This window comes from Anas platyrhynchos, chromosome Z, assembly GCF_047663525.1.
Source record: "Anas platyrhynchos isolate ZD024472 breed Pekin duck chromosome Z, IASCAAS_PekinDuck_T2T, whole genome shotgun sequence".
Taxonomy (NCBI): Eukaryota; Metazoa; Chordata; class Aves; order Anseriformes; family Anatidae; genus Anas; species Anas platyrhynchos.
Window position 1 is genome coordinate 28129929 of NC_092621.1, and position 14621 is coordinate 28144549.

Genomic DNA, 14621 nt, shown 5'->3' on the forward strand with positions numbered 1-14621 from the left:
TATGTATGCTGATGCTTTTCAATGGAATTGCTGAGTAAAATGAAACAAAACTAACCAAAATCTCACCTGAGGACCAGCAGTTTGATACTGGGAGCTGGGCAGTGATAACAGAGAAGTGAAATGTATGTTCTGATATATATTCTGGCTATCTTTTTGAGCCACCAGCACCAGAGATGCTGATTAGTAATGGTAACAGAGAAAACACTGTTTTTAACTTGTAGTCAAAGCATATATAAAGCTGAAAAATGCACAGCAGGAAGCACTCTTCCCCAGCCATTCTGAAAGCAAACACCTTTGAAGGGAGATACACAATATTATGATTGTTTGGCTCAGGGACTCCAGGGACTCCTTGTTGTATATACACTGGCTTCAACAACAAGGTATCAAGGTAGAAAAAGCAAAGAAGGTGTTGTCATCTCTGCTCCAAGTCACAGTCTCTCTGACAAGGGCTCAAGACTTGAAAACTATTCAGGAATGCAACAGAGATGGAAGAAGAAAGCAACATGGAAAATCAGCTCCTCGGAATGGGACGGGGCGGGGGGGGGGGGGGGGAGGAAATAATACCTAGTTTACTTTCTGAGTTTTGGGTAAAGTCACATTTGTTTAAGTCCCTCGGTTCACATGCTTTAGAAAGCTCTTCAAGACCTTGGGATTAGAAAGCCACCCTAGGTATATTTTCAGGAAGGGTCCCAGGCAGAATTCCATCAATTCCTTAAAAAGTATCAATATCATGGTTAGATCACTTTGTATAGTTGATTAAAGAATTTCTCTGCTCCTCTTCGAACCTAGTGAAAACGACATTGTTAACTTCACTCTTCATTGTCTGCTGCTTCTGGCCCTGCCGTTCCAGGTAATATTACTGGTTAAAACATGGGAGATTCTTCTCTTTTTATGAATTTCCCTCTCTTTCATCTCAAGGATCAGGAAAGTTTTCAGCATAAATACTCTAAATTCTAGCTCACAGACAGATTTTCCCAGCAAATGTATATTATCATCTGTCATTTATATTATCTGCCACTATAACTGGTGGCAAGAAGAGAAATGTCTTATGGTAATGTGCTGTGTCTGTTACACAGCTTCTCTGAATTCAGGTGGCTCTGCCTATTTCTTTGACCACTAACAAGCTTAGATAGACATAAAAGCAGTACCTTAAAGGGATTAAAATAATCCAGAAAAAAAAAATGCTGAGTTTAATTTCTGAACCGACCTTACACTCCAGAAAAATCAGACAGAACCGAGTCAAAGGTGTAATTCCGAGGTGCTTCAGACTTACATTTAGCTGCTTGAGACCTGAGAACCCCAGCCAGCTTTCAGCAGTGATGCGCAAACTGATCGAGCAGCGCCTCCTTCTGCAGTCGTTCCCTGTGTCTGCTCCTCGACAGCCCGTTTTTCCGCAGGAAAAGCTGCTTTATTTTCCCCTTCCTTAGCGTGCCACGTCCTGCTGCTCGTCCCTGAGACTGCCGCAAGCCCGGCAGGGTGCTTCTCTGGGCATCCCCGCTTGGAGGAGCGCCTCCGGGCGCTTGCAGTCAGAAAAGCTAGCTTTTCCATTGCACTGCCTCTTCCCTCCCAGTCTTCCCTGCCCTTTCATTTGGCCTCTGATGAATCCAGGGTCACTTCAGATTTTCTTGTGTAGATGTTTTGCAAGCGCAAGTGGAATCAATATTTGATGCACTTTGGAAAACGAGTCTGTGGTTGGCAATTGCAATACAAAGTAAACTAAAATACTAATATAAGCGAAGTATCAATTGCAGGTGTTTAATAGGTAGTTTCCCTGCAGATTTCCAAGGCACTGAGTTAATGTACGTAGTGTTTCTGTGGTTGTAGAGGCATAGAGAGAATAAAATAATAAAATTTCTCTTTCCAAACAACTGGAAGGCTGAATTGTTATTTTTATTGGGCTGTAAACTACTCAGCTATTCTGTTTCCTGTTTGAGGATCTCTGAGCACTTAAGAAAGGAAATGAACATGTTTCCACATAATAGAGCAACAGACAATAAATTATCAGCTTAAATTGTAAGCAGGGTGATACAGGTGACCTTTGTGCGACCATAGGGGATAATTCCTTTAATTCCTGCTAAATATAAAACAATTCATTTTATGCAAGCAGTCCAGGTCTGGATTGAGGTCTTCAGAGCCTAATACTTCAGAAATGAATCTGCCTTGAGCAAGTTTGTCTTATTTAGTCCATGAAGCTTTTTTTAAAGAAGTAACATGCTGTTTAATTTCTTCATTCTAGAGCTACAAGTTCATTTTCCTGGGAGGCTCCTCTTGCACAGAAGCGAAGGTCTGTGTGTGCATACCAAGCTGTTTTGACTTGCTCGCATCAGGCTCTACTTTGAATCCCATTGTCTGGCAGTTCCTCAAAGAGTACAAATTGCTATTGATTGGTACCTACAGAGCTAAAGCAAGGAAGAGCAGCTGTAACTCAGCACGCCATCTGTGGCATGTAATAGATGCGAGTGATCCCTCAGGAATTCACACAGCGGCATCCACCTAGTAGCAGCAAGAATATCACCTAGAAGCCTCCTTAGGAATTATATATTCAAAAAGTCCTAATCTTTTTGTGGTATGATATAAACATTACCCATGCAATTGCTTGGTTTTAGATAGAGGGTTTTGTTTGTTTTGTTTTGGATACATCTCCCTCCTTCCCTTCCTTCCTTCCTTCCTCCCTTCCTTCCTTCCTTCCTTCCTTCCTTCCTTCCTTCCTTCCTTCCTTCCTTCCTTCCTTCCTTCCTTCCTTCCTTCCTTCCTTCCTTCCTTCCTTCCTTCCTTCCTTCCTTCCTTCCTTCCTTCCTTCCTTCCTTCCTCCCTTCCTCCCTTCCTCCCTTCCTCCCTTCCTCCCTTCCTCCCTTCCTCCCTTCCTCCCTTCCTCCCTTCCTCCCTTCCTCCCTTCCTCCCTTCCTCCCTTCCTCCCTTCCTCCCTTCCTCCCTTCTTCCCTTCCTCCCTTCCTCCCTTCCTCCCTTCCTCCCTTCCTCCCTTCCTCCCTTCCTCCCTTCCTTCCTTCCCTCCCTTCCTTTCCTTCCTTTCAGGAGGAGGGGGGGAATGAGTTCAATTGTACTGAGAAAATACTGCTTTTATATTCTTCACAATATTGACCAGTTCTTTTTAGTTGTGATTTAAGTTATCCCTCCTCTGTTGGTGCTCATGTTAGTAAGCTAAAGCTTAGCTTCTCAGGCACCTTTGATGCAGTCAGAGGTTCTTGCAATAATGTCAGTAAAGTTGCTCATCAAAAAACTAGTCAGAATTCTCATAGTTTTACAAGACAGAGGTGTCCTGGTTTTGGCTAGGATATTCATTTTCCTCCTAGTAGAGGTATGGTGTTGTGTTTTGGATTTAAACCATAACAAGAGGAAAGCATTTAATAAGAAAAAAAAAAAAATAATTACCACTAAAAAGATGTAGGCTTTCTCCCCCTCACTTTTACTGCCTGAAAAAGAGAGTAAGTCCAAGATCAGCTTTAGAACCCTGTATGAGAAAACACAGGAACATTGCTGTAGCTAAGCTCACATAGTTGCTAAAATAAGTGTTACCAGTAGATGACAGCAAATACTAGTTTTCTGCCACATTTTATTTTCTTTGGTTTGTATAATCTTTGAAAACGCTCCCCTCCCCCAACCTTCCTACCCCCCCCCATGGAGAAAGTTTTTTTTTCTGTCTTCAACGATGTAAATCATAGTGAATGATGTTAAAAAGCTCAGTTTCACAAACACACTTGATTTCCTAGCTCTGTGCTGCTCCTCTTGCACATGAGATTCCCAAACCAGGTTCCAAAAGGCTGGAGCAGCCCTCACAACGAGAGGTGCCCTGTCACGCAGCGGCATTTTGGCCTTCGCAGGAAAATGTTTGATTGCCGCTGCATTGCACAGCAACTGGTGCTGCTCCCCGATGATGAATGTTGGTTTATGATGGACAGAGGTTCGTCTGACTCCTCAGCTAAGGGTGACTGAGGCAGATGGGCGGTCTCTTTCCACCTCCAGAGAAGAAGGAGCAAGTCGCTTCACTAAGAAAAGTAGTGCCACTGCAAGGCCCAACGGCCTTGTGAAACTGCCCCACGTCTCTCTGTGTGTGTAGAAAGACTGAAAGTCCCATTAAAGTGACTACAGAAAATGTGCAAGCTCCTTCTTCTGGCACTGAGGCTCAGCCTGCCTTTCTTGGCTGCAGATCTGTGACTGGACAAGGCCCAGGCTTTGGGTGACGGCCCAAGGCATGGACAGGGCTCAGTCCCACCCAGACCCAGCATCCTGGGGCACACGTGGAAGAAGGAGGGTAACACCAGTCGGTGGCAGTAAGAAGCACAGGCCCTGGCAGCCCGGTGCCACAGCCAGTGCCCACCCGTGTGAGCATGGTGTGTTTTGGGAGCAGGCAGCACCCCTCCAGCTGGGGGGAGCACATGGTGTTCCCCAGCCGGTGGACTGTAAAGCCCATTTTATTGGGCTGAATAACAAAGTTCTGGGAATGGGTGTTCTGACACACTCAACCAGAGCAATAGGAAAACACAGCTGCCCATGCTGTGTTAGCAAAAGAGCCAGAATCCGTTCTCCTCCCACCTCTCATCCCCTCCATCACACTCTGCATCATGAGGTCTTTTGTAACATAAAGACTGTGAGGATCGGGTAAGAAAACAGTTCACCCAACAGACTGGAGGGTAGGAAGTGGCCAGGATCAGTTTCAGCAGAAATGCAAAGTGATGCGGCACCTTCTGATTAAAATGAGGTGGTGGGCTTCCTTACCGACCTGAGCGGGGCACGGGAGCAGATCCTACTCCTCAGAAAACTTGGCTCCCACCACTCCTGGGAAACACAGGGATGGAGAGATTTGGAGTTCTGGTTAGTCGTATTGCAGTGCTTACTCTGAATTGGCTAATGTGAATTATGTAGTGTATTTTTTCACAGTAAAACCATTTTCTTTCCTTTCCCCTGTAGCTAATAGATGCAACATGGAACACTGATGTCAGACACCCCGTGAACCTGTCAGTATTTGTTTTTCAGACAATTGTAATTTATGTATTTTACAGTCAAAATTATAGAATTCAATTCTTAAAAAATTTTGATAGGTAAAGGAAAAAAAAAAAAGAAAAAAGAAAAAAAAAAACTTATATGTTCTTATGGTCAAAAAAGACAGCTATATGATTGCCTTTTCTGACTTTTTTCTGACTTTCCTGCATGTTAAATAACTTGTGATATATCTTAGAATCACAGAATTTGGAAGACACTCACAGGGATCGAGTCCAGCTCCTTGCTCCACATAGGACCACCACAAAATCAAACCACAGAATCACAGAATATCCAGAAACTCCAGGAATACGATGTCAAGGAAAGTGAACTACAATGCATACTCTGGAAGGATGTCCTTCTTTGATTTAAGCAGCCTAGGTAACTGAGACTTCAGGTTGCTTCGAATAGTTAAATATCTGAAAGAGAACATCTTTCCACTACTCAGTCTTTGTATAGATCCAGCCCTTGGCTTCAGCTCTGGTTGTGACCTTGTCTGCTGAACTGAGAACACTTCAGTCTGTGAAAAGCCTCTCACAGCAATGATAAAAGTAACTGGCAAAAGGTAGAGTGCAAAAATAAAAGCATGGTGTTAAAAAGGAGAGTAAATATTAAAAGCATAAGCCTTCAGGTGACTGTGACAACTAAAGGTTACTTCTAAGGCTGTGAATTCCTCATAGCTCCTGGCAGAAACAGAGAGCAGCACACTCTGCTTTGGGAAGGTGTGAAATTTCTAGTTTCTTCACCACATTGCACAATTTCCCACGGGATATTTCAGTATGAGCAACAGAAAAAGATCTGACAAACTTAAACATGCTACCTTCCAAAAGTCTGATCTTTATTTTATACTCTCTTCTGACAAAGAGAGGTTCCAGAAAACATGCTGCTTTTAAAAATTGCCTCTGCTAACAACAACACAAAGAGAACTGTGCAGTTTCAGTGGCATGCCAGGCTGTGGATGGCTCCTGGCCCACAGTGGGCACAACTTCCTAATGAGCGAGGCATGACCGCTCACTGCTGCGCCCCTCCTGGGACCCCCACAGGGAGAATCATAGAAGGGAACCATTAAGGTTGCCCCACAGGTGGACCTGCCCCTGTGCTCACACCCTCTACGTGCAGTCTCGGTCATGAACCTGCAGATAACACCTCACTGTAACACAGGTTCCATGCCAGGATGAGGGCATCCTTGATGTTACTGCCAGTAACACAAAGCAAATAGCAGAAATGTTCGACCATCGGTTCATAAAACATAGTTTTTATTGGAGCTCAGACATACACTTTTCTTCTTTTCATTCTGGTGTGATGCAAGAGCAAGCACCCCAACCTGGACATATGAGACAAGAAAAAGTCCCTCCAACAAATACCCCCCCCCCAAAAAAAAAAAAAAGAATACAATAATCTTCGTGGGAGGAGAAAATAAGGAGCAGACACTTGACAGTACTACTAATGTGTCAATAGAGTAGACAAGGACACAACGTGGCAGGCAAACTGATGGCCAGCAAGGATAAAGAGGTGCACCATCTTACCCTGCCTGACAATCTTTCTCTGGGCCAGTGGCTCCCTTCAGACCTATGGGAAGAAACAGTTTATAGGAGACAGTGGGAGATAAGAGCTGCTTACAGCGACTAAGTTCCTCTAGAGCTACCTTTGCAAAAGGTAAGGGCCTGCAGAGGAAGAGTAATAGCAAGATGAGCTGTACAGAAGTAGATTGCCAGCTGCAGAGATGCCCCACTAATCTCATCAACACAAACCAGGATATTGACAGTACTTGTGGAATCTCTGGAATACGTGATTGGGAAGCAAATGTAAAAAGAATGCATTTAAAATGTGATGATAAATGTGTCAGGTATCCATGGCTTGCTCTGTTATGATTCGTGGTTGAAGTTCTTATTAGATCTCTGGACACTTTTCAAGTTGAAAATGAACAATCAGTTGGGCACTTCAGAGAATATCAATTCATGTTTCTAAAAGTAACAGACTTCTTTAAGTATATAAGGTATTTATATGATAAAAGATATTTGATTGCTTTCTCTACCGAAGAAAAAAAAAAATCTTTCTTTTTATAAACTTCAGTTTATAGTTTATGGAAATTTCTTCAAGCTACCTAAAACTACTTACGAATCAATTCATGTCTGCTTGTCTATCCACTGGTAGATTGAAGGCCTCCATCTTAATGGACACATGACTTCATATATTAATCAAATGAGACAACAGCACCTGGCAGTGAAAGATTAACCATGTCTACCATGTCTCCTTCCTCAGGTCTTTGGAAACTGATTGTTTCCCTAAGGTCATTTGTAATAGTAGAAGCAAAATAAATTTTTAAGGCTGCTATTCAGGAAATGGCCTTTTATTTTTACTTTGATGCACCTTTTCTCCTGAAGTGCACATTATGTGCATGACACATGACACACCCTAGTACTGAAAACTAACTTCTGTTTACCCTATTCTTCAGACTGTTCACCGCATATGCTATAATTATCTTTTTGAAATATTTTTCATTTCATCTTATTTCCTTCCATCCACTCTCTTTGCATTCACCCAGCTGTGGTGAACTTACCCTTCTAAAGCTAGGAGGTGTACAATGGCTGCTAGAGAAGTTAGAGAGCAAGAAATTCAGCTTTATCTTCTACAAGCAAGGAGCACAGAAATAGAAACTTCAAACGAGGTTTACAAGGCAGCAACTGCAGTGTCAGAGAATGCCATAACGAATTGTGCAGGGCAGTCTGGATAACACAGTGAAAATATCCTGTCCCCAGCCCCCCAGACTCCTGAACTGGCAAGGTCAAGGCCTAGACCTATGAGGCCAGTTACATCTTTCAACACTTCAACTACATGACTGAACGCTGCAGAATTATGTGGACTACATTTTCCAGGTGGTCTTGATCCTCTGCTATTTATGTGTTTTTAATTTCATTTAATACAACAGATTTAGTGTTTCCCAGGATAGATGGGTGTGTTCAAAAATCAAGGAACAAGTAGAAAGTAAGGCAAGAGAGTTTAATAGTAAACATTAAATACTTTTCATTGTAATTACATGACTGGTAAAAATCAATACTACTTAATTTCCAGTACTAAAGGAGAATTAGCAGGAGAAAGGACTGGGTTTCAAACATGTTTACTACATGCCTATTGGAATTTATGGCTTCTTTTCACATACGGCATAATAAAGTCTTTTGCATATCTGTATTTCTGCAAATCTAAACGATGTTACTGATGTAACTTAAGCCAAATCCAACATGCTAGAATTCTTTGTGCTTGATTCTAGACCATAACAGCTAATCTTTAAGCAGTAGGTGAGCTGGATTTCTCAGGAGAACTTCAGAGTTTAACTGTTCTGTAAATTGCAAAATGAAAACAGAGCAACTACACTGCATGTCATTCTGTCTTTTTTATCATAAAAGGCTCACAAGGTTAAGCAGAGGCTTTTCAACTTGTTTTTATAGTCTGATGTCAACCGTTTCCATGTTTCTCTGTCACAGTGGCTATGAACACTTCTTTGATGATGGCCTTATCCAAGTGCCTACCTGTAAAGAGAAAAAAAGGTTAGCTATTTGTATTTCACAAAAAGCTATGTATGAACCTGCAAGTCTTCTCAACAAAGAAAATATTTATTTTATCTATGAGTGAAAACAGAACTTTGTTAAAATTAAACTGCTGGTAACAAGCTTAATTTTACATTTTACGTGCAACAACGCATTTCGAGCTGTACGTGGAAAAGAGGACAGAAAACTAGGAGGTTTTTTGGTCATAAAAACACTTTACAAAGCACAGCATCAAGCGGGAAGTAAGAAACATACAACCTCAGTGTTAACAGCTTATCAGAAAGAAATCATATTTGGTACACTTCAATGACTATAATCACCTTCCTCACCACTAATAAATGTGCTCAAATATCAACCTTTTCCCAACAACATGATTAGGTTTAAGTATTTTCAAAATAGTCTTCAATATGCCTATATAATTAATGAATACTTATTATGTTTTTTTATATCACTAAAAAGGATAGCACAGATTCTCCTCAGCTGCAATAAAAAAAAACAGGAGTTCTTCACATATAAACCTTGGAGTGAAGGTTATACTGAACATCCTCTCACTGCTATTATTCTGGTTAGTTTAGGCTGGTTGCTTTTTACTGGACAGGTCCCAGGACCGCCTGCTGAAAGAAACAGCTCCTTAAACTTACACAAAGAGATGCATAATTTATTCTTACCTATTAAAACCAGTCTATTTGTTCTCTTCTCATCTTCCTTCCATTCTACTGCAGTCTCCTCCAGATCGTAGAGCTCATGGACACCTTGGACTATCACTTGATGAGATTTGCCTTGAATAGATACCAGTCCCTTATCAGAAAAATAACTGTTAGGGTATATAAACAAACCTTTACAGAGGAAGTACTTAAGGGAGGGAAAAACAACTTTGAAAGTAGGCAAACAGGGAAAAGTATTTTTGTAAACTATGAACCAGTTAATCCAAATGACAATGAAGTACAGTCACCTCTTGTAACATCCATTTTCCTATCTTTTTAGTTTGTTGAAGACTAACAATTACACTCTGACATACTCTACCTGTATTTGGACAGTTACCTACTACGTTTGAGTAAAATAAAACATCATCTGCTACCATGTCACTTTAAACATATGCATGAGGTATGTTCCTACAAAAGACTGATTGCCAGCCAAAGATGATGTAAAATGAGCAAAAATGTTGAGATTATTCTGATTAAGCTCTCATGCTTAGCATTAACACTATTCTGAAAAAGAACCTCTGGAAACTGGAGAAAGAACTAACATCTATGAGGTAAAATGGATTTAGCAATGGGATTAGAATGGATTCCTGCCAGATTGAGCCCATTAACCCACATTCTAGAAGTTGCAATAAAGAGTTTTCATCACTTTGTGTAAAAATTTGTAAAATATTCTAGCATTCTGTCAAACACTTCTACGCTTCCCTAAGGAAGTAAAAAAAATATTGAGCTAAGAATATTTTGTGTAAAAAATAACTGCATTTGAGAAACTAGTTGGAATTCTACAACCATCACTGCCAAAAGGATTATCACTGCAGGCAAAATATAGTCACAGAATCATAGAATATCCCAAGTTGGAAGGGACCCATAAGGATCATCAAGTCCAACTCCTGGCACCACACAGATCTACCCAAAAGTTTAGACCACGTAAGTACACGGTCCGATCACTTCTTAAATTCAGACAGGCTTGGTGCAGTGACTACTTTACTGGGGAACCTGTTCCAGTGTGCAACCACCCTCTCGGTGAAGAACCTCTTCCTCATGTGCAGCCTAAACCTCCCCTGCCTCAGTTTGACACCATTGCCACGGGTCCTATCACTGGTGTTTACAGAGAATAGGTCACCTGCCTCTCCACTCCCTCTCGCAAGGAAGTTGTAGACCGTGATGAGGTCCCCCCTCAGCCTCCTCTTCTCCAGGCTGAACAGGCCCAGTGACCTCAGCCACTCCTCATACGTCTTCCCCTCTAGGTCCTTCACCATCTTTGTCGCCCTCCTCTGGATGCTCTCCAACAGTTTAATGTCCTTCTTGTACTGTGGTGCCCAGCACTGCACACAATATCTGAGGTGAGGCTGCACCAGCGCAGAGCAGAGTGGGACAATCACTTCCCTTGATGCACCCCAGGATACGGTTGGCCCTCCTGGCTGCCAGGGCACACTGTTGGCTCATGTTCAGCTTGCTGTCAACCACAACCCTCAGATCCCTCTCTGCAGGGCTGCTCTCCAGCATCTCGTCACCCAGTTGGTACGTATAGCCAGGGTTTCCCCGTCCCAGGTGCAGCACCCAGCACTTGCCTTTGTTAAACTTCATGGGGTTGGTCATCGCCCAGCTCTCCAATCTGTCCAGGTCTCTCTGCAAGGCCTTTCCACCCTCATCAGTGTCTACAATGCCTCCAAATTTGGTGTTGTCAGCAAATTTGCTCAGAACACCTTCTAGTCCTACATCCAAATAATCTATAAAAACATTGAAGAAGACTGGCCATAAAATGGAGCCTTGAGGGACCCCACTAGTGACCATCTGCCTGCCTGACGTGGCCCCATTTACCACAACCCTTTGAGCCCTGCCTGTCAGCTCACCCATCCTATGATGTTTTTGTTTAGTTGTATGATGGACAGTTTGTCCAGTAAGATCCTATGGGAAACAGTGTCAAAAGCCTTGCTGAAGTGCAAAAAGATCACATCATTTGGTTTCCCTTGATTGACAAGACAGGTGATCTAAACATGAAAGGAACTCCTGCCAACTCCTGGGCCAAAATCCTTACCCCTCTCTAAGAGGGGCACATCCCATCTAGTGCCAGCAGGCCCGGTGTTGTGTAGACCTTCCCGTGACTGAAGAACCCAAAGTTCTGCTGCTTGCACCAGTCCCGAAGCCACGTGTTAATTGAGCCCGATTGTCAGCATTGATCCTCCCTATCAGAAGGACAAGAGGCAAACACAACCTGTGCCCCTGATCCTTTAAGTAGTCGTCCCAAAGCCCTAAAGTCCCTTTTGATTGCTCTCAGACTTCTCCTTGCTCCCTCGTCAGTACCAGCCTGAAAGACCAGCAGCGGGTAGCAGTCACTGGGCAGTACCAGGCTTTCTTAGCGAAGTCTCGCACCCGAGCCCCGGGGATGCAACAGACCTCCCTGTGGGTTGGGTCGGCATATTGGGCCCTCTGTCCCTTTCAGAAGGGAGTCCCCCATGACAATAACCTTTCTGTCTTTCTTGACAGACGACGTAGCAATGCGGGGGCAGGCTGCCGTGCCTCAGGCACCCTCTCCAGCTGGGATAGGCTTTTGTCTCCTTCATTGTTCTGACTGTTGTGTTCTAGACCCTCATACCTGTTACATACAGGTAGATGGGAAGGTGAGGTGGGCAGGGACAGGGCTCACCTACCACCCTGAACAGGAACCTGCCCCCATTCCCCCCCTTGGCCTCGGTCTCCTCCTGCTGCCTGGCGGTATGAGGGAACTTTTGTCTTCTGCATGGCAGGAGACACTTGGCTGGAGAGGCCGCAAGAGATGCGGAGGCCATGGTTTTCTGCCTGGTTGATGCCATGGCCAGGCTTTTCACAAGATGGTTACAAGTACGGATGGGAAAGACCACTGTGGAGAAGCATCGAGGGGCCCTCCCTGCTCACCCTGCCTGCGTGAACTGCCATACAAACTGCTGCGCCCCTCCTTTATATTTTACATAAATATAAAAGCAATAAAATTTGGAACCCATTCTATAATTAATTATTATTTTGCTTTGGTGTGTTTGTCTATGACTGAGGCTCAGCACACAGTATGTTATTTGCCTCAGATCTCCTGAAGAATTACTTTGATTCCAATGCTCAGTACAACAAAAGCATACTTGAGCTCAGCAGTACTGTTTTCAGACAGCTTAAAATGCATCAGTGGCTAGTTTCTTCTATTTTTTATGAGGGGGAAGACAAGAATCTTCAGTTTTGATGCTGAAAGATCAAGGAATACAACCTTTCTTCCAATGAAGTAAAAATAATTATGTTACTACCCATGACACACAAGTATTCTCAGAAAATAAACCAGAGTTTACATGTTACATTTTACAGAAATACATGTTTTCATGTATTTCTCACACCTTACTAAATTACAAACTTGATTTTTACTTTTTAATGACAGTGCTTTGGTTTAAGGAAAATGAAAATATATACTAATGTAAGTAATGTTCCAGCAATTCGTGTCAACAGAGGGCTTGAAGTGTAAACCTTGAGTCTCTGATGTCCGGGGATAAGAGAACAAAGGGGTTTCAGAATAACTGCTAACTACTGTGACTATTGCATGGGACACTACACAAGTCTCTGATATCTGGCCAAGAGATTAAGGAGAAAGGGGAAGCTGAAGGACGACTAAAAGAAGCTTGCATGGGACGCTGTGCAAGTCTTTGACATCCAGCCAAGATGGACAAAGGAGGACAAGGACAAAGCCTGGGAGGAAGACTATGAGCCTTCAGCACGAGAGACCCCCAGAGGGACCACTGGAAATTGATACACGTGTGCCAGTGGGAGGGTTTGGATTCCAGAAACTGGTTATAATAACCCTGCCTTTTCTAGAAGTAGCAATGAATATGTATTAGTCTAGGAGCATAAAAACCAGCTGCCTGATGTAACCAGTGTGCGTGTTGGAGGAGCCCAGACTCCCCGCACACCCAGCACTGTTTACTTGCCTTTTATTAACCCCATAAATAAATCTTAGAAAGCTAAATTGACTCAGAATTTGTAACACTAAAATGTCACCTATGTTCACCTCAAAACCATGCAACAGACTCACATATGAAGTGTTCATGAAGACAAATACACTTATGTATGGATCTCATCTTTAAAACTGTGGTTTGACATATTAGAAAAAGTTTTTAAGTGTAGACCATAACTAGTATTGTGCTGCTTTGTTACGCTGAATTCAACTTCTATATATTATGTCAATAACTATAACTGCAGATAGCAACCTATAGTTACAACCCTAGGTAAGGAGACATTCAAGTGAGACGGATGAAACTTTTTGGAGCAAAGCAGGTAAAAAATGAACGACTGACTTTGTTATGTCCTGCTCATTAATCCTGCCACACTTTGGTGTTGGGGATGTTTGGGATTGCAAGTCTTCCCTCTGAGTTCACAACATGTAGGATCAATGTTTGCCTCTCTGTCAGCTATCTCCTTTTGAGTTGCTCCACTGGCCAGCAAAAAACAAGCTGTCTACACATGGAAGAATGACAAATTGCTATTCTCCCTTTTGTCTGCTCTGCTTCAGCAGTGCCTTTGACAGCTCTGTAACTGACAGTACATTTTAAATGTAAAAGAAGCAAAGGACAAAACAAATAAGTTGGTCATTTCAGACTAACCTTCAGTCTTATAACATCCATGGCATGTCCAGTCCTATCTTTCACATTCTTCTCCCATAGAAGATTCTATAAAGAGGAAAAATGTTTTCATGAACAGAATAGTGTGGGATGACTTTCTATAAAAAGTTACAATGACTGTTCAGTTGACCGTGATGTATTATTTACCTGTATAAAGAGATTCAGGTTTTCTTCTTTTATGTCTCCTAGAACTTCAAATGTTACTGTCATTATACCCTGCAAATGGAAAGACCAAGTTATTATTACTGAATGGCATGAACTTTTCAATACATTAATTTTAAAAGTTAGCAATCTTTATAACTTGGCCTTATAGAAAAGAAAGTAACTTTCTACTACTCCTTCCCAAATTACAACAAAATAAAATAATATCTCCATTTCTCTTTTGCCCTAATATACTGGATTTCCTGGTTCTGCCTGGGTGTGCACTTAGGGGGCATAACCAATAGTCGAGACAGGCTAATACCATCATATTCTATGGCAAAACTCTTTGCTGTAGGTGATGTTAGGTCTCAAAGAAAGCCTAACAATTTTAATGCTTAAAGGTTAGTAATACTTAAAGGTTAGTAAGCTCAATCACATAACTGAGTTTAAAAATGCTATTTTCTTGGCCTACTAATCTTTGTCATTTCTGCTTCTCATCACATTTCTATCAGATGAAAAATCACTAATGTACTTTTAATCTATGACTACTTTCATAAAAAGCTTTTTACAAATACACTGTGTAGGAATAGATCCTGGAAGTAAGGATG

General features: G+C 42.2%; 1 protein-coding gene across 3 annotated transcripts in view; it reads right to left on the reverse strand.

Annotated features, from left to right (window-relative positions):
- Positions 1–7981: 7981 nt before the first annotated feature.
- The window catches only part of ZNG1A (Zn regulated GTPase metalloprotein activator 1A), a 28936-nt gene continuing 22296 nt past the window's right edge, over positions 7982–14621 (reverse strand). Inside the window, exons 12-15 of one of the 3 annotated variants that reach the window (XR_005261651.2) lie at positions 14020–14088; positions 13855–13920; positions 9209–9319; positions 7982–8522 (exon numbers count right to left, since the gene is read on the reverse strand). Coding sequence is in view for 2 of the 3 variants with exons in the window: in XM_038170470.2 (XP_038026398.1) it covers positions 8449–8522; positions 9209–9338; positions 13855–13920; positions 14020–14088 (339 nt within the window). In the remaining variant the exon portion in view is untranslated. Of the gene's footprint in view, positions 8523–9208; positions 9355–13854; positions 13921–14019; positions 14089–14621 lie in introns of those variants that run through there. The other 2 variants (XM_038170470.2, XM_072030860.1) reach the window with 2 other exon arrangements.